Consider the following 20,811-nt stretch of genomic DNA (forward strand, 5'->3'; position numbering starts at 1 on the left):
CGACTTTCTGTCACGTCTCCCAAAATTTGAACTCATAATCTTTCCCTTAAGTAAGATTTAAGTTGAATCCTGGTATCAATTGGGCAAGACTCACTCAAAGGAGACAGTACGTAAGCTAACGGCTTGGGTACAGAGACCCGGGTCGTTACATCTTCACTCCTCTAACGCAAGAAAAAAAAAGAAGGAGAAAAACTAGGCCCTTACAACAACACAAAAGCTGAAAGAGAAAAAAAGCCTCCTCCTTCCATTGTCAATAACATCAAGGTCGTGCTTTGAGTGAATCTGAGAGCTAACAGGGAAGAGAGTGAGCCCCGGGTGAGGCGCACGAACGATGTCTTCCTCACTCTGAGCTGCCAACCATGAAGCTCTCCCGTGAGCCCAAAAAGCGGGAGGGAGAGCTGTAATTAGAGAGCAGCTCAAAGAGTGAGACAAGGGCCTCCACCCCATTAACTCGTCAAGTTGCAAAATCTGAGAGTTTGAGAATGAACGAGAGAGTTGAGGAACGATCTGGGGTTCTCTTCTTTTTAGTGGTCAAACTCGAGAGAAGAGATCGTGTTTCATTTATTTAACCCAAAAAATGTGATGTAGAAAAACCAATTGAGGAACGGTGTGTGAAAACGACAGTGATATAAATGAATGATGATTTTTTAACAAAGAGAGAAGGATAGAAGATTACGATTAAAAAGAATATAAAATATAAATTAACCTCGCTGCTAGTTTTCCATCAATGCATTAATGGATTATTCATAAAACTTACTTCATGCGAAAACATTCTTTTTAATACAAAATTAATGAAAAATAAAAGCGTAGAAGAAGTCCATTGGCCATTACTGACAAAAGGAAAAAACACAAGGCATAGAATTGTCTCTTCAATAAATTAAAAAAAAAATCATTTTTTATATACTATAGATTATAAAGGTAGATAAATAAGAGGAAAATTTCATATCTAATGGATTAAGTATGATTTATTTTGAAACTAAAAAAATAAGGTTTATTATTTCAAAAATTAAATATTAATTAAATTTCATTTAAGGAATAATTAATTAGAATATATTTTATTAATTAAATATATTATAATCACAATTACGTGCTTATTGGTACAATTATGTCTCAGTCATAAAATATCGATTTAGTTGATCACAAATTATTTTTGGTTAAAAAAAAAATTATAGGTCACAGTTTATTTATTGATTAAAATCACAAAATTTATAGGTGACAACTTATTTCTTGATCACAAATTATCAAATTAATTGATTACAATTTATTAAATTTCGAGTCATAATTACGAATTTAACTACAATCACACATTCTTCTAGTTCATATATTTTTTAGTAGTCACAAATTAATAAATTATTGATCACAAACACTCTTTTCACTCTTTACCACCACTACAAATTCAACCACCATGAGCCCCATCGCCTCCAAAACCACCACTACCTTGCTACTGTCACCACTGCACCTACAGCACACCACCACCGCACACAGCACCCACTGCACAACCATAACACACAACGCATTATTATACGTTCATATACTACTACCACATTGCACAAAATAATATCGGCCACCATAACCTATGATTTCATCGACCATGGAAGAAAACAAAATCAGAAATAATAATAATAATAAAAAAGATATATGATGACAGAGCAAGGAGGAGCGCCATCGTTGAAGGAGCGGCGAATGAGGAGCACAATCCCAAGCATATCTTCGTCGCATCCTCGTCATAGTTGAGTGACATAGCATCCCACTACAATCGAGCGACTATCACAATACACTTTGCACAGTCGTGGCATGTGGCACTGTCACCGCTGGAATGTCGCAGAGTGAAGATATGGAGAGGAAAAAGTGAGAGGAGAGTCAGAGAGAGAATATATTAAAAAATTTCAGGGATTTGAAATTGGGTAGGTGAGTGTTTTGATGGGGGGAGGGTTTGTAGATTTATTTAATTTTATAATAATATTATTAATATTTTAAAATTATACTATTATCTGATTTTTGTATAAAAGAACTTTAAATATGAAGTTTGAAGTTAAAACATAAAAAATATGACCTAGTGTAATTTTCACTTTTATTATAACGTGTCTATTACTGAGTGAAGATGATGTTTGAATACGATTGTTTTGCAAAAGAAACCAATATATACATTTTTTTTTCCGAGGAACTTCACTTTGGATTGTATCCATTATATCTTTTCAAATTTCTTAAAGCACATTTATAATATCACATTTTTCCCTTTTCAATGATTTATATTTAGGGACAATTATATTAAACCAGGTTCTTAAACTTTCAAATTCATAACTCAGGGGTGAAAAAAATTATGCAAAAATCAAGTACCCATTAAAAAACCTAAATTTCCCATCCCCGTCTCTAATGTCTTCTCCTGATTTTCTCCTCTCTCAGCAGCCGGCGCCTCTCTCATCTCTCAACAGTCGGCCCCTCTCTCCTCTCTTAATAGTAGCGCCGCCACCGTGGAAGAGAATCTCTGGCGCGATGGTGTTACCGTCGGGCTTGAACCACGCCTCTCTATTTCGACCGGCTGGGGGCGAATTCTTCTATTTTGATCCATCTTCCTACCTATCCTTCTCTATTTCGGCCGGTCGATTGACACCTTACAGTGGCGTCGTGTGACGCAGTACATCTTGTAACGACATACGACAAGGGGTATGATCGTCGCTTCACTACTCATGACAGCGACGGGGTTTGTGATCTATTGTCGTGAACTTTGATATGTTCCAGAACCATAGCCATTTTTGATCTGCAACCGCGATCGATGTGGTTGGTTCGTAATCTGTCGAAGAGATGGTGTATTTCTTGTGTGTTGGTTATGGGCCTGGTGGCTATGATCGTTTTCGGCTTGGTCGTATTGGTGGTGGAGACGTTGGTTATGTATTGTTGGTGTGTTTGGTGGTGACGATCGTGGTGGCTTCTGGTGGTGGTGGTTCTTGTGGTTTCTGGCGACGGTGGAGGTGTTTGTGTTGGCAGTGGTGATGTGCGTAGTGTTGGTGAGGTGTGGTTGGGTTGTTGGTGTGTTTGGTGGTGGCAATTGTGGTGGTTCTTGGCGACGGAGGTGAGTGGCAGCGGCTGCAGTTGTCCTAATTTTTGTTGACATTTGATTTGATCTGGTGGTGACGATTTTGTTGTTGTTGGTTGTGGTGGTGGTGACGACGATGACAGTAACGAGTGAGGGTGACGATTTTGTTGGTGGTGGTGGTGGTGGTGGTGGTGCCGGGTGAGGGTGGATCGGGATCGAGTGTTGGATGTTTGTGACCAACTATTTGGTCCCTCCTGTGATTGTGGCCGTAAACTATAACCTTAAAATTCGATCATCTATGACTAAAAAGTAATCCATGACCATCAAATTTAAAAATATCTAACATATGACCTATAATTTTTTGAATTTGTGACCAATGACATAAACTGTGACCTACAAAATTTTAATTTGTAACCTCGAACAAATCTGTGACCAATTAGTTTTGGGATATGTGACCAGTAAATAAATCTACGACCTACAATTGCGAATATGTGACCATTAATCATATAACTGTGATTTTATTATCATTATATAATTAATATTTTTAATTAATTAGTTAAATCTTATTTTTGCATTAATGAAACTTGTAATCTGAATTTTGAATTATACATACTTAGAGTCTGATTTGTGAACTCTTCCCTAATATTTATCTACTACTCGACCCATAATTTTAAAAATAATGCTACTTGTATATAATATAGTTACAAAATGATTTACATTCAGATGAAATATCAAAGATAGAGTGGATAATTTTTTTATTTGGTTAAAAACATCACATCATGTATATGTAAATCATTACGTACATGTAGCACAATCGTAATTTTAAAACATATTTTTTTTAAACTCACGATACATTCTACCTTGATCCCAGTTTTTTAGAAATACTTTCTCCCAAGTTTATTTTTGTCTAATTTTCAACCATTGTCAAATTTATTTTTTTATCTAATTTTCAAACAGTTTTTTAGAAATACTTTCTCCCAAATTTATTGATTTTATCTAATTTTCAACCTTTATCAACTTTTATCAAGATATACTAAAATTTTGATTTTTATCCAAACCAAACAAAAGTAAAATAAATTTTCATGTAAGCTATTTTATTTACTTTTAATCATACATCCTTTAAAAATTATTTTTTACCAAATATATTTTAAAAAATTGAGGTTCAATTTGGCCTAATTCACCCAGTGACTCCATATGGGGATGGGAAAAAATCCGTCAACCTAATGCCCGTGGGCCTCACCCCGCCGAATCAAGTATTCAAGTCAGATTGAGGGATTTCACCCTGAGGTGGGTACGGGTAACACTCACCTCGTCTCGCCCTGCCCTGTTTCATATTTATTTATTTATTTAAGAATTAAATACTTTAAATGAAAAATTCAACGAGATTTTATTAATTCTAATAGAAGATGACAGTTAAGATTATCTAAATAATATGATAAAAAATAAAAATCCTAGTTTATCAAATATATTTAAATAATTTAATTTTTAAAAATAAATAGATTAATTTAAAAATTAAATAATTGTTATAAAATGAGAGGAAAAGAGAATAGAGAAAACTCAATAAACTTTTTGTGTGTATTATTGAAAACCAAATCTCTATATTTATAAGTAAGAATCAGGGATACAATGGTAATAATTTTTAGGGCTACAGGGGTACAAATGTCATTCACCAATAAACTTTAATGGACTTTCCATTTACAACACTCCCTCTTGAATGACATATTACAAAATATCTGCCTCGTTAAAACCTTGTTTGATAAAAATCCAATAGGAAAAAAAATTAAACGAAGGAAAAAGAGTACAGTTATTTTGTGGTATTAAAATTAAATGCTGCCTCATTAAAACCTTACTAGGAAAACCCAATGGGACAAAACCTAAGTGAAGAAAAAAGAGTACAGCTACTCCCCCTGATATTGATCACTGAAAATTTTTGGGTCGACGCATTCCAATCTCATGAACTAATTTATTAAATGTAAATGTTGGCAGCGCTTTTGTGAATAGATCAGCCACATTGTCACTTGAGCGAATTTGTTGAATATCAATGTCACCATTCTTTTGAAGTTCATGTGTATGAAAGAATTTTGGAGAAATATGTTTCGTCCTGTTGCATTTGATATAACCTCCCTTGAGTTGTGTGATACAAGCTGCATTATCTTCAAACAAAATTGTTGAACCACGCTTTTTCTCCTGTACTCTTCTTTTTTTAGATACAGAGTCTTTTGAACCAACTGGTCGACCACGCTTCTGGCATATTTGAGATTCATTTGCCATAATAGATTGTCCTGCAGGGACATTAATTTTTGCTGAAACATTTTCTGCTGGAATATATGACTTTGTCACTTTTCTCGTGTCAACAAATATATCAGGTAGTTGAATTGCAACTCTTTGCAAATGAATGATTTTTTCAACCTCTTGTTCACATTGATTGCTGTGGGGATCAAAGTGAGATAGAGTTGTCTCATTCCAAGAAATTCTATCTTGTTTTTCAGGATGTAATTTTTCTCCTCCCAAAGTTGGGAAATTCATTTCATCAAAATGACAATCTGTAAAATGTGCAGTAAATAAGTCACCCGTTAAAGGTTCAAGATATCTAAAAATAGATGGTGAATCAAAACTCACATAAATCCCAAATCTTCGTTAGGGACCCATTTTAGTACGTTGTGGGGGTGAAATAGAAACTTGGACAACACAACCAAAAACCCGTAGGTGAGAAATATCAGGTTCATAACCAAATGCAAGTTACAAAGGTGAATATTGATGATAGGCAGTTGGTCTTATACGAACCAATGATTCAGCATGTAATATGACATGACCCTAAATAGAAGTTGGGAGTTTTGTTTTCATAAGTAATGGTCTAGCAATAAGTTGTAGACGTTTAATAAACGATTCCGCTAAACCATTTTGTGTATGAACATGTGCAACTGAATGTTCAATTTCAATCTCAATTGACATACAATAATCATCAAATGCTTGTGATCTAAATTCACCAACATTGTCAAGACGAATAGTCTTGATTGAGTAATCGGGGAATTGTGCTCGCAATTTTATGATTTGAGCAAGTAGTCTAGCAAATGCTACATTCCTAGTTAAAAGTAGGCAAACATATGACCATCTTGTAGAAGAATCAATTAATACCATAAAGTAACGAAATGGTCCATATGGTGGGTGTATTGGCCCACATATATCTCCATGTGTTCTTTTCAAGAAAGTTGGAGATTCAATATTGACCTTTGTAGTTGAAGGTCTAATGACTAACTTGCCTTGCGAACAAGCTACACATGAATAATCATTAGATAAAAGAATCTTCTGATTTTTTAAAGGATGTCCATGTGAGTTGTTTATTATTCGACGCATCATTATGGTTCCTGAATGTCCAAGTCGATCATGCCAAAGTATAAAATTTTTTGAATCAACGAACTTCTGGTTTGTAACATTATTTGATTCGACCATTTTTATAAATGTAAAATACATGTCAGACGGGAGTGTATGAAAATTTTCTTTTATCTGCTTCTTGCCAAATACAAAAGAAGTGATGCAAAGATATTCAACATTATTTTCTTGCATCGTCTCAATTTGATATTCATTGTAGCGAATATTTTTAAAACTAAGCAAATTTCTTCTGAATTTGCTAGAATAAAGTGTATCGTCAATATATAATTTTGTATTATTTGGTAAAATAATACAAGCTCTTCTGGAGCTTTCAACAATATTCGACGCACCCGATATCATGTTAACATTATTTTCAGCTAATATTAAGTTCAAAAAGTATTTTTTTGTCTTGAAAAATAATATGTGTAGTTGTACTATCAATTAAGCAGCTGTCTTGATTATCCATCATGAATCTATAAATATAACAAAATATACAAAATTAAAAAAAAAACTTGAATTTAGATTTAAAGAAGTAAACATTACTTAATATCATGAAATAAACGGTGCATAATAGAGTTTTACTTTTTTATTTTTTTTGTGCGGAAAAGTAAAAACATATTTCAAACTGAATTTTTAAAACGAAAGAAATACTAATAAATTAATCTATATCTTCTATCACACCACCCCCAACCAAATGGTCAATATTTTCATTTGGATCAGTAAAGAAATCGGAGACATCCAAATGACTCACATCAATTGCACCATCATAATCAGCAAAATTAGTCTCCAATTTTTCACATCAAGAGATCCACAAGATGTTTTGAGGTATGACACGTACGTGCCCAATGCCCTTTCATTCCACATCTGAAGCAACTTTTTTCATACTCCTTTTTAGATTTACCACTCTCGTTTGCTTTGTGCCTTTTGAATTTATTGCCTTGTTGTTGATAATTTTGTTGATTATTTCTTCCATGATTTATTCCACATACACGTTCGTGTCCGTGTCCACGTCCACGTTCGTGTCCGTGTCCACGTCCACGTTCACGTTCGTGTCCGTGTCCACGTCCACGTCCACGTTCACGTTCGTGTCCGTGTCCACGTCCACGTCCTTGTCTTGATATTGTATTTGTTTCAGACAATATAGTACTATTTGCTTCAGGCAATGGTACAGAACCAGTTAGACGTAATCCATGATTTTTCAGCAACAATTCATTATTTTGTTCATCAACTAGTAGGCAAGATATAAGTTTTGAATACTTTTTGAAACCACGCTCACGATATTGCTGCTGCAGGAGCACATTCGAGGCATGAAAGGTGGAGAAAGTTTTTTCCAGCATATCTTCATCAGTGATTTTTTCTCCATACAAAGTGAACTTTGAATATATTCTGAACAATTCAGAATTGTATTCACTAACCATTTTAAAGTCTTGCAAACAAAGGTGCATCCACTCATAACGGGTTTTGGGGAGGACTATAGTCCTTTGATAATCAAATCTTTCAGTTAACTTTTTCCAAAGGACTTGTGGATCTTTTTCAGTGAGATATTCTCAATTTTTAATCCATCGTGAAGATGGTGACGGAGGAAAATGAGTGCTTTTGCATGATCCTGCAGGGATTCATTGTTTCCTTCTTTTATTGTCTCTCCCAGACCTTTTAAGACGAGATGGATATCAGCATCCAGTATCCATGACAAATAATTTTTACCAAATATGTCAAGTGCAGCAAACTCAAGTTTCGTAATATTTGTCATTTGTTTAACTACACAATAAAAAAAAATACAATTAATTTCAAAGAATATGATTAATCATCACATGTTAATCAAATAGTCAATATCAACGCGATTTTAAGTTACGTGTTTTCCTCTAGGGATAAACACTAATTTGAAATAATATGTTCTTTGAAACATATGCTACTTTTGGAGCACATTATATTTTTCTATTATTTATTCAAGTGCAATATGTCAATATGCTTCTGGAATATTGAGAGTTATAATTTATGCTCTTCAGGAACAAATAATATTCTTATAATGTTGTGCTGCTCCTGGAGCAACAATGAATAGATCTATGATTAATATTTTTCTGGAATATTAATTATAATATTGTGCTACTTCATGAGCAACAACAATTAAAAATAAATTTAATGTAATGTTTCATAACTAAACATAAAAAAAATGATAATACATCCAAGTGCTCACCATTAATTAATATACAAACACATGTAATATATTATTTTGAATTAATAACGTGAGTCGAGTGAAACACAAAAAAAAATTGATGACATGTAGAAACCTATTCACATATTATGGCACGAAATTCTAATTATGTGCAATTAAAAGAATTGAATTAGTATTAACCAATTAAGACATGAAATTTGCAGAAATCAATGGATTTGAGAGAAAAGATGAGTTGGGTACAGTTATTTGTTAATTGTATATTATACATATATAAAATCAGCCAAAATAGAGATCTGGAATTGAAGTTTGCTTACAAAGAACATTGACCAATTAAACAAAAAAAAAATCATAAGCATGTGTAGAACGTAAAGGGCTAATCTAAATATAAGGAGGGTATAGGAACATGAATTAATGCATATCAATTGATTTAACATAAATATATCTCCATAAAAATGCACGTGGATTGATATAAAGGAAAAAAATATTAATTAATTCAAAGAGAGGTACAAAGAAAACATAATGATCGAGAAAGATGAGATCATGTATTGCAGATTCAACATATGTATATGTAAAATTCACGTATTATCAAATTAATTTTGATATACGTGATAGATGATTATGAAAAAAATTTATTACTTTCTAAGAGTTTCGTGCTGATAACGTGTTATAAAATGAGAGGAAAAGAGAATAGAGAAAACTCAATAAACTTTTTGTGTGTATTATTGAAAACCAAAACCCTATATTTATAGGTAAGAATCAGGGATACAATGATAATAATTTTTAGGGTTATAGGGGTACAAATGTCATTAACCAATAAACTTTAATAAACTTTCCATTTACAACAATAATCTTATTATTATCTTACTAGAATAATTCTACGTGTACAGACAAATATTCACAGAAGCTTTACAGAATTTCCTAAAATACCAGTAACACTGGCCAAAAAAGAGAAGGAAAAAACGCGGGAAGAGAGTGTAAGAAAAGGAAACATGAGGGAAGAGACGAGCCCATTTCTAGCTGTAATTCCCGTCCATCTTCTTCGACAGCTTACCGATCCAAGTTCGTCTTCTCCGATAGATGAACTCAGTTGATTTCTCTATTCGACTTGTGCGTTTTTCAGTCAAAAAAACCAGTCGACTTATGAAGAAAACTGAGAAAGGAGACTTCGAAGGTGGAGAACATTTACATCTCTGACTTCAGCAAAATCAGTCCAAGTTCGTCTTCTCCGACTAGTGATTAACCAAGCGAGTATGATATTGGCAAGATAGTTGCTTCAGTTCATGAAGTCTTCCTTCATTCTCTTCTGTCGTTGCATTGTCTCGTCATTCTACACAATTTTCACAAAATCCATAAAAATCATCATCAAATCGGAAGAAAAAAAGTTCCAATGGGAAGATAGTTGCTTCAGTTCATGAAGTCTTCCTTCATTATCCTCTGCAGTTGCATTGTCTCATCATTCTACACATTTTCACAGAACCCATAAAAATCCATCATCAAATCGGAAGAAAAAAAGTTCCAAAAACCCCCAATTTAAGAGTGATAAAATATTAAACCATTTGAACGTGTACATATTGATCTATAGGCTTTTGATTCTCATGAAGCAAGTCGATCCGGCTGCGCAGGGTGCTCCAGAATCACTTATCTGAAGACGGGCTAAATATTGAGGGCGAAGATCCCGTTAAGCTTGGCAATCTCTGATAAAATAGCAAGAAATGCTTGGAAATTAACAGAAAATTCTGGAGTTTAATTAAATGAAAGAATGGTTGTAAGGTGTAAACAAATCTCTTTGATTGAAGAAGGAGATATAGATTCCATATAAGTCGCCATTTACAGATATTCTGCGCTCGCCCCTTTTTCTTTTCCCTTTGGTTGTTTTGTTTTCATTTTGAACCCTGCTCCCTGTCTCGGGTCAGGGACAGGGGCGGCGCCACGTGGTGCCCCCTATTGGAGGGGCGCCGGCCAGGTGCCCTTGTCTTTCTCCCTGTCCCTGACCCGGGACAGGGAGAATTATTCTTTCATTTTTTGTTAGGCAGATGCCATGTCATTTTGTGAGACTTCTGTACAATAGCTTTCTGTACGTCTAGCATGGTTGATCTTACTATAATGAATGGGGGCAATAAAATGAGGCACAGCCCCGCCCCGCCCCAACATCTCGGGTCGGTTTAATTTGCATTTCTTCATTATTTATTCAACACGTGTACCATTGTGACAAAACTTATGAAAGTACAACATTTCGCACCGCGTTAATTAATTGGATCAGTGTGTCCCCGTAGAATCCGAATCCCAAAAAATTTCCATATTTCAGGAGAGAAAAAGGAAGAGATTAAAATTTATTTTTCGTTTAAAATTTGTTTATACTTTGCTTGATTACTTTAATTTTTGCGAATCTTATTTTCGAAGCTAAATAATCACCATACGATTTTAATTTCTCTTAGATCATCCTGCCCTTCAGGTTCGTTTATATTATCTTTTTCTTTAAACTGCCCTAGTTTTATTTAACAATTTATAAGTGTGATAAAAAGATGTTTTTACAATATGAGGGCCTGTAAAAGTTGGTTTTTAAGGGTTTTGCTTTTCCAAATTTAAATCATGTTCAGGTTCATTGCATTTACTGCAGTTTGATTTTTGATTTATAATCTTCTCTTTCTCGTGTTGACTCGTTGTTGTTATTGCATTTTTTGAATGAAGAAATGTTGTTTGATAATCTGAACTTAATTACCGTTCTTAAGAATCAATTGGTACTGTGATTAAATACTTTAGCTTGAAAAATGAGCTAACATTACTGCTTTTCCATGATAATTTTACTTCTATGTTCGTTCCTTTTTCTTTTTTTTTTTGTTTTATTTATTTATTTATTTATTTTTTTGCACAAGTTTTCTTAATTAATGACAAGAGAAGTGCTTAATCTGTTACCGTTAATGGGTTATCGGAAAGGAAAGGAAGGCTTTTGTTATGCAGTCTCATTGAAACATCAAATCTTTTCTTATAATAGGTTATGTTTAGCTAATCATTGCACATGAAGTTATTACTTGTTCAACATTGATTGCTTGCCTTCTAGATAGTGTTACAAATATGCTATTTGGGAACTGCATATATTGTTGGACAATTATAATTGTTGAGGTTTTCAAGAAACTAGTATAAATGTGATTTTAATTTATTGTTGCCTGCTTTCATTTATTTATTTATTTTTTGTAATTTTAGGGACAAGGGACTCATGGCAACTGCGACAATGGCCACTGCAGCAGGTGCTGCTGCACTTTTGTATTATACACTGAACAAAAAATTACAGTCTAATCCATTAACAGGTGATGAAGAAGACGGGAGTGATGTACAGAATCATGCTCCATTAGGGATTGCTAGGGTCTCTCATAGGCTTGTTCAAGCTCCTGCCACGTGGATAGAGACAATTTCTACTTTGTCGGAGACTCTTAGATTCACTTATTCCGAGACTTTGGGAAAGTGGCCCATTGGGGATTTGGCGTTCGGTATCAGCTTTCTCTTAAAGAGGCAGGTAAGCACATATCAATGTTTGATATGCTCCGAATCAACATGCATGTAGACACGTGTCTTTGGTTTTCTTTTTCCAATTTCTATTGAAATAATATCACTATTAGTTTAATCCAACAATGATGGTCTGTCCTCTACAATATCCACAAAATAGGAGGAAAGAACCCACACTGATGCCTAGAAATCCCTTAACTTAAAGAACAAAGAAGTAGATGAAAATGGTTTTTTCTTTGTTCAGTTGAATCATAACACAAGCCCTACATAATTGAGATTGGTAAAAAGGGTCTAATTCTGATACTTTAAGACCTGAGTTCGATTTTGATTTTTATGTAAGGGCACTATATTTTTAGTGAATGTTGTGTAGAATAGTGAAAAAGAACGGTAAGAGAAGACAAACAAGAATTTATGGTACAGATTTAATGTATAATTAAGCAGCATCTATACACATATCTTAACCTGGAATTTTTATTTTACGTCCGATCCTGATCATTAGATACCTGATAGTACCAAATGCCTCCCTCCTATCTTGCTGCAGCTTATGCCACTGAAATATGTTATTTTAAAGCATGATATGTCTGGATTGCCCGGAATTGGGCCCAGATTTTCATACTCATAATCACGTTCCAATTGATTTGAAAACCTAACGTTTTTTTAACTTTTCTAGTTTATCTTTTAAGCACATGAACTTGCTTTACAGGGGAACTTGCATTTTGGTCACATATTTGGTGATAAAGATAGTTCACAGCTCAAAGGACCTGAAATTGCTGCAGAGCTTAGATACCTCTTGAATTTGCTAACCCTCTGCTGGCATTTCTCCAAAAAGCCCTTTCTTACGTTTCTGGAGGAGACAGGCTATTCTGAAGAAGATGTTCTTCTTCAAGAACCCAAAGCTGGAGTAAGTTTCCTATGTCAAGTGATTACTCACGAGGGGTGTCTGTACCGTGATTTGTTTTCTGTTTAGTGAATCTTTTTCAGGAGAGTAGACAGAAGAACAATTATACATTATATGGTCTTCGTCATATGATGGACATGGTGTACTATTTTGCAGATTTTAAAGCCAGCCTTCACTGTTTTGGTTGATCACAAAATGAAAAGTTTCCTCTTACTAATTCGTGGAACTCACAGTGTAAAGGACACTTTGACAGCTGTTACTGGTGCAGTGGTACCTTTCCATCATACAGTGGTACATGATGGAGGAGTCAGCAACTTGGTTTTAGGTTATGCCCATTGCGGAATGGTTGCAGCTGCTAGGTGGATTGCAAAACTTGCTACTCCTTGTCTAGAGAAAGCCCTTAGCACTCATCCTAATTACAAACTTACGGTACCATACACTGTGTTTTCCACTTGTGCTTCCTTTTGTTTTCTTTATTTATGTTCAATAATCTGAATTGTGACAATGAACTGCTATCAGAGATCACCACATCTACGAGAGTCATCATCTTTTAAATTTGTAGTGCATATAGTACATCTTGATATATTATAAACAGGAAGAAGGTTTTTTTCTTTGGTGCATCACTTGTTTTATCGTTTATATATTTCATTTCACAAATCCATACATCCTTCGTAGATTCAATGCTTTTCTAAAAGTATTCCATGTTAATTTTTATTTTTTTTGATTGTGCGTGCTTCATTCCTATATCGTTCTTCAGATACTGTGTGAGTTCTGAGCATAGCTATTTTTTCAAAAAGTTCACATCCACGGTGAGGCATGTGTTTCGTTTCAAATTATTTGTCATGTTCATGGTTATAGATATTTGTTTCTGTTGTCTACAGATTGTAGGACATTCTTTGGGTGGGGGCACTGCTGCACTTTTGACATATATATTACGTGAACGGAAAGAAATGTCAACCACAAACTGCGTTGCATTTGCTCCAGGTTCATTTATATTGTAATACGAAATTAATCCTCTTCATTTTCCTGTGTATTCTGATAATTGTTTACCTGTGCTTTTGTTAAGATTTTGCTTTCATCAGGCAGGATCTAATATTTAGGGGCTTAATTTTATTTCTGATGCTTCTGTTTTTTACTACCTTGAGCAGCTGCTTGTATGACGTGGGAGTTAGCTGAATCAGGAGCCGACTTTGTTACTTCCGTGATAAATGGAGCAGATTTGGTGCCTACATTCTCTGCTGCTTCAGTGGATGATTTGCGCACTGAGGTATTAATGGATATCTTTCATCAAGTTTCTTTTCAGTCCTTTTTTTCTTTTTGCTTGGCTTGTTGTAATGTAATATGAAGATACTCTCTTTTTTTGCTTATGTACTCCTTATTATTGGGATTTTTTTATTTTTTGATAATTCTATGTTATTCTAGTGTTTTTGATTTCATTCTCTGCTGCTTCAGTGGATGATTTGCGCACTGAGGTATTAATGGATATCTTTCATCAAGTTTCTTTTCAGTCCTTTTTTTTCTTTTTGCTTGGCTTGTTGTAATGTAATATGAAGATACTCTCTTTTTTTGCTTATGTACTCCTTATTATTGGGATTTTTTTATTTTTTGATAATTCTATGTTATTCTAGTGTTTTTGATTAATTGAATATTTGTACTTGATAAGGCAGGAGGAGCATCTCTAGTAGAAATCCAAGTTTGGAAAAATATGTGGCTTGTTTTTCTCTGTTATTATGTTGATCACGTCTCTTTATCATTGATTTAACCCTAGTAAATTGTGGAGCATCTGCACAGGAATATTTGTCTATGTGGTTGCATAGTTTAATAGAACCGCTCACTGAAGAAAGCAGCTTGCTCCACAGCGGGTTCCTACTACTCTTGGGTAAGACAGATATCATGAATACCTTCCAGGTGGCATAATTATTACACGTTGCTCATTTTCGTTTGGGTAATAGTTAACAATGGTGGTGCATGAAGCACCTGTCGTAAAATGCAATTCATTTGAAACCGTGAAATGGGAGGTGACCCTAAACCTCAAACATAAATCTATTGTCATTATTTATATATGGCATTAGATACTATTAATAATTTGTAACTATTCTTCTCCTCTATTTGTACACCGTCACTCATCTCTCAATTCATGCTATATGAAACCATCAAGGAGCGTAGCTCATGGAAATTGGAGCTCCATTTTAACATATGCCTTGCATTTACTTCAAGACTATAGCAAAAACCCATTTTGCTCTCCTCTTTTGATGTGAAACCAAGTGGGTTTTAATTTGTCAGTTCTCACATACAAAAGGGCATCGTGAGTAAACTCTGCCTCTTTTCCTCCTTTATGCGTTTCCAAGATTGTGCTAGGTGCTTTTAAGTGAAGGAGAAGGCTTATCGAGAAAATTTAGGGAAATTAAAAAAATGGAAAAACCTTCAGAGAGAGGGAGGTAATGCATGGATGGTTGGCAGACTTAAACAATTATAAAAAATTATGCCCTCTTAAAAGGCAGGGGGTTCCAGAAGTAAGAGGAAAAAGTAAAAACTAGTATTAATTCTTTGGCCGACTGGTATTGGACGGTTTTGACTTTTTGGTGACCTGTATGGATATGAATATAACTTGGATGGAAAGGTGGCTGGGTCTTGATCCTAGCGTTGGATCGGCCAACTCTGGTAGCATTTGCTACAAGTTGATGCTTGCAAAGGTTTTCTTCCTCCAGAAGGAGCAGGCTGGGAAGTATTGCCCTAAGAGGACTTCATATGTCTACAGGGGCCATAATAGGTGCAAGCCCTGTCCAATCATATTCGTATATTTTTAGTACTCAGCACAACATGTTAAAGAAGTGTGACATGCTAGATTTGGGTTGGGCATGTATCTTTTAGAAGCCAAAATATGTGGTGACTGTGAGTATTTCACTGTCTTCAATCAGAAATGTGTTTCCCTTGTTTTAGTTTCGCTAGATATTTGGCACGATCCCACCTTTGCGATTGGGATTGAATTTTTGGTTTTTAAGTAATTGGGTTCTACTTCATGCTTTATATCCAATGTTGAATGATTTTCCGTGAGTGACATTGCAATCTGCCAGCAAATATATTTCAAGGTGTCACATAATATCACATTCTCGAGATATGCATAAATATGACCATCAAAACTTGATGTCCTTATGTTGATTATTTCCTATATTATTACATATAATTTTATTTGGTATATTTTTGTAGTTAATGATTTTTCTCAACTTTTTGCAGGTTACGGCTTCTGCTTGGTTGAATGACCTGAGGAATCAGATTGAACGCACCAGGGTTCTGAGCACAGTTTATCGCTCTGCTTCAGCTTTGGGTTCTCGACTTCCATCCATGGCCAGTGCTAAAGCCAAAGTTGCTGGTGCTGGTGCAATATTACGTCCAGTTTCCAGCGGTACTCAGGTATGTATATTGCGGTCATGCAATCAGTTCTGCTTTGGATTGTTGTGGCAAGGGAAAATAGCAGCTGAGGTGCCCCAACCTTTGATGTGTTGCACTTTGGTCTGTAACCTCTAATATGAAGCATTTTTGTCCCAAGGTTTCATTTTAGTTTTAGTAGCACATGATCCTCAGGTTGACAACTTTACCCATATTTTTAGTCGACAAGTCAAAATTTTATTAAAAAAGACGATTTCACCCTTATTTTATGTAGACGAAAAAATGAAATAAATAACCAAAGAAACAATTAGGAATAAGAGAGAAGGCAAAGGAAAAATGGGAAAAAAACAAAGAGAACAATTTGGGTTCTCTTCTCCAGTGGGTCACCCCACCACCATACCACCCTCCTCTAATCTCCATTTGCCACCAGTGACCAGCCAACCATACTTGTAGAGACATAAACCAGCTGCAACCAACAACCTTCAAAACTGAACCCTCAGAACCCCCAAGTCTAGTCTGTATTCAACCACCCAAAGAAATAAAACTGCGAGAGAGATTGTTCAATATGGTTATAGCAACACAGAAAAAAAAAAAGGCTAGTTTAAGCATGTCTCCATAAATTTTAGGTAAAAATTGTACTTGTGAATTTTTTCTTTCTTTCTCCTTGTCTCTGTTAAATGAAAAATGAAGGAATACTCTAGTAACATTCATTTTAATTTTATACTAAATTTCTTGTACGGTCTAATCCGGTTTGCCAAACACACCCTTGAGGGTTTTGCTTTATGCACTAGAAGTACATCTCTGATTGACACTGTGATATGGGTTTGAGAATATGACCCTAGAGGCTGTTCATTTTGCCTTCCCTATCAGTACCACTAACAAAATACTGGGAGCTTCATAATGTGAGGGGTGGTATTACCTTTAACCATATGTGCCTATGTATACTTTTTGATCTTTATAATTCCAGATGTATTTAGTTCTATTATATAGGACTGATGTTGTTGTGTTAACTAGGTTGTTATGAAGAGAGCACAAAGCATGGCTCAGGCAGCTTGGTCACGCCCTTACCTACGCTCATGGTCATGCATAGGTCCACGTCTTCGATCCTCAATTGCTCAGATAAATTATAATGAAGGAGAAGACTCATCAGGATCTTCTTCAACTCAAAGAGAAACTTCGGAGCCTTTTCTCACGACCACTGAAGAGACAAGAACGGCTATTGAAAATATGGAACTTCCTGTATCTTCTTCTGATGGAATCGTTGAGAGTTCAGACAACTTTATAGATGAGGTTGGTGTCTCAGATAGTATGGCTACTAAGGATGATGACGACGAGGTTGCGTATGATGTAAGGCATGAAGATCACACAATGGAAATAGAGTTGTGGGAACAACTCAAGCTCAAGCTTAATGAGCAAGCTGATAGTGGTGAAGCCGATGTGGCCAAGGAAATTAGGGAAGAAGAAGAAGCAGCCATTGCAGAAGTAAGTGACAGCCAGACCCAAAGCTCAATCCCAGATGCGAAGGAGGTGCATAGATTTTTCCCTCCGGGAAAGATAATGCATATTGTGACACTAACATCCGACGAAGTGGGCCGTGAGAGTGATAGCAGTATTTCCAATGACGGGGACCAAAGCCAGCCGGAGGAAGAGGCGAAGGTTGGAATTTTTCTCACTCCCAGGTCATTGTATAGTAAATTAAGGCTATCGCATACCATGATAAACGACCATTTTATGCCGGCTTATAGAAGACGAATTGAAAAGCTGATTAAAGAACTTGAGAATGAAGTGACTTCTGATACACACAATTGTAGCTGAGAAATTGAACAGGAAGTGCTGTAAACTGTTGGTAGTGAATTTTGGTCGCATCTTAGTGTTAGCATCAAGAGGACTACACATACCTTAAAGGTGACGTCTTTAACCACAATTCTTTGTTCTGAAAATGATTTTGACATGTGCATAGGCTTAAAGAGTTTTCATTTCCATTGATGGTGAGAGTCCCTTTCGCAATCATGAATTCTATATTACATCATTAAAAGCATTATTTTCTTTGGTCCATCGTCTATTATAAATACACCAATCACCATATGAATGAGAAAATGTTGCCCAACTTATTTAACAATTTTAATGCCCACTTGACTCTTTGCTGCACCACTTTGAATCTCTAAATCATTTCATTTAATTCTTAATTTGCTTTGAAAAGACATTCTCTTTTTCTTGGCCACCCATAATTTGCACGTAATGATCCTACAATCGCTAGTTTGTACGCACGAATATATTCAAGTTTATACACAAGGACGAGGAAGGTAAACGTGAAAGAATGTGTTACAAGAGACGCATAAGAAGTCGACTAGAAGTTCGTACACCTCCAAATTTGTTTCTTGATTCTATTTTGATCTTATTCGCAAAAGACCAACAATAAGATTCATTCTAATTTATCAAAATCCAAGAAAAATTTAAAATGGATATGAAGTAGAAGAGGCAAAAGTCGGAGCAAAAATGGCCTTTGATTTGTCCATGCATTTATTTCTTAGAATAGGCATGCAAAGTCTACCATAGTTTGGGGCAAAATTAAATAAGGTAGATATAAATTAATGAGAATGTGAAAGAAACCTAACATTGCATCAAACGATTTCTTCTTTGCATGATAAAAAAGAATGATTTTCTTTCTTTTTTTTATTACTATTTTAGTGTAAAAAATGAATAAAAGTTTTTAGTTTCACATTTGGATAGTCCTGAAATCTAGCTGGAAAATGAAAATAACACGTCTGAGTGGAACACGTGGCAACAAACCATTGATTGATACGGTATAAAGAAAGCAACATAATCCTTCTTCTTTATATACGCAGATAACACGGAGTCGACGAATCACAGTAATATACAAATTACTTCATACCAGCGTCTGTTTACGTGTACTCTACCTCCATTAATCCATCTCTCTTTTTAAAATTTATTTGATTTGATTGATTCACATTCATATTCAAAAATCTCTCTATACCAAATCATCGTATCCAGTTTTCTGAAATGTCTTTCATGCACACGTTCTTCGTTCCTGAGGAAGCCAAGGTGGGCGACTGGGAGAAGGAAAGATAAGAAAACCCAAATTAAACAGAATTTACTTGTAGATATCCCTCTTGATCAGGTAATTTTTTGACAGAATTTTGTTTTTTATTTCATGAAAAACCCATGTTTAGATTCATCACGTTTGTGTGAATTTGTGGTATTTCAGGCATGTCGACGAGTGTATTCGGTGATTCAATGGTGAAAATTACAGGACAAAATGAGCTTGATTTTGTCGAATGCGATTGCTGTGGATTGACAGAGGAATGCACCCTGTCCTACATAGAGACAGTACGCGAGCGTTATAAGGGAAAATGGATTTGTGGGCTCTGTTCCGAGGCCGTAAACGATGAAGTTAAGCAAAAATCGATAAGCCCAGAAGAGGCCATGGCTCGCCATTTCAGCTTCTGCAACAAATTTAGGTTGGCTGGGCCACCGCCGGACCCAACCCGGCATTTGATCACGGCTATGAGACAGGTTTTAAGAAAAAGCTTAGACAGTCCCAAGTTCATAAGGTCGATGCCAAGTAGTCCCACGAAGAACAGGGGAGATATTAGCATGGGGCTTACTCGATCGGAGAGCTGTATTCCGAGTCTGTCTGAATCGGTTTGTTGTGGAATTGATGAAGATTATGAATAACTAGTAAATTCAAAGTTTCACTGTGTATAAACAAGAAACTAATGAAGTTTAACTCAAAAAGTGCTTAATTCTGATGTATCAATATCATCAATCATGTTAAGAAATGAAAATTACTTCCCTATAATGTGTCTGGTGTTTTCTTTCAATTATGTGGTTAACAATAATTGAGATTCATATTCAGATTTTATAATGATAGGCTATTGTCATGTCTGTATCTTGACGCGAATCGAATCGAATCGAATACAAGCAAGCAATTATTGAAGAAACAGGGGATTTATTATCCTGTCTGCATATATTTGTGAATAAATCCAAGCATGGTTTCCAGAAGATGTGTGTTGCGTAGGTTTTTTGTTCAACTTTCACTTCCACTAATGTAGGATGTTGTCTTTTTGTTTTGTTTTGTTTTTTTTTTAATTTGGTAAAATCCCTGTTTGACTCCAATTTTTTTAAATTTATTTTCCCTCAAAATTATATTCAACCACAAATTTTATAGAACTAGTAATTTTTATCAACTTTTCAATCATACATTCATTTATTTTTATCAAAATCTACTTTTAACCAAACCAAAAACAGAGACTAAGCATTTTAAAAGGGCAATCAACTCTACAATGCTTTTGTTCGTTTTTTTTAGGACTAAGATATGATTCATGCTTATCAATCTCACGAGATTTTTCAAGCTAAGGCTTGGGGTGGACTGTTGATCGGACGTGGTTATAGTTGATGGGGAATTGATGGCGTCTTATTAGAATTTGG

General features: G+C 35.1%; 2 protein-coding genes across 3 annotated transcripts; both read left to right on the forward strand.

Moving 5' to 3' along the window:
* Window positions 1-10,798: 10,798 nt before the first annotated feature.
* Window positions 10,799-18,417, forward strand: LOC111366158. Of its 2 annotated transcripts, none has more exons than XM_022986850.1 (8): window positions 10,799-11,028; window positions 11,778-12,087; window positions 12,781-12,978; window positions 13,132-13,404; window positions 13,857-13,959; window positions 14,124-14,242; window positions 16,210-16,386; window positions 17,377-18,216. In XM_022986850.1, the coding sequence occupies exons 2-8, from the start codon at window positions 11,791-11,793 to the stop codon at window positions 18,175-18,177; spliced, it is 1,968 nt and encodes a 655-aa protein (XP_022842618.1). In that variant the 5' UTR covers window positions 10,799-11,028; window positions 11,778-11,790; the 3' UTR covers window positions 18,178-18,216. The 2 variants fall into 2 exon arrangements, with proteins under 2 accessions (XP_022842618.1, XP_022842617.1); XM_022986849.1 differs by lacking the exon at window positions 10,799-11,028 and adding an exon at window positions 11,039-11,173 and having other exon boundaries at window positions 17,377-18,417.
* A 791-nt stretch (window positions 18,418-19,208) lies between these two features.
* Window positions 19,209-20,264, forward strand: LOC111366159. Its single transcript, XM_022986851.1, has 2 exons — window positions 19,209-19,501; window positions 19,589-20,264. The coding sequence occupies exon 2, from the start codon at window positions 19,591-19,593 to the stop codon at window positions 20,056-20,058; it is 468 nt and encodes a 155-aa protein (XP_022842619.1). The 5' UTR covers window positions 19,209-19,501; window positions 19,589-19,590; the 3' UTR covers window positions 20,059-20,264.
* Window positions 20,265-20,811: the final 547 nt, after the last annotated feature.

The sequence above is a fragment of the Olea europaea genome, chromosome 17 (genome assembly GCF_002742605.1).
Source record: "Olea europaea var. sylvestris chromosome 17, O_europaea_v1, whole genome shotgun sequence".
Lineage (NCBI taxonomy): Eukaryota > Viridiplantae > Streptophyta > Magnoliopsida > Lamiales > Oleaceae > Olea > Olea europaea.

Excerpts from the sequence above, each read along its gene's own strand:
- LOC111366158 (XM_022986849.1), top strand. Across the intron at positions 12,088-12,780 it reads GCTTTCTCTTAAAGAGGCAG|GGGAACTTGCATTTTGGTCA; the intron begins GTAAGCACATAT and ends CTTGCTTTACAG. Across the intron at positions 14,243-16,209 it reads TGGATGATTTGCGCACTGAG|GTTACGGCTTCTGCTTGGTT; the intron begins GTATTAATGGAT and ends AACTTTTTGCAG.
- LOC111366159 (XM_022986851.1), top strand. The coding sequence starts at position 19,591 with ATGTCGACGAGTGTATTCGGTGATTCAATGGTGAAAATTACAGGACAA.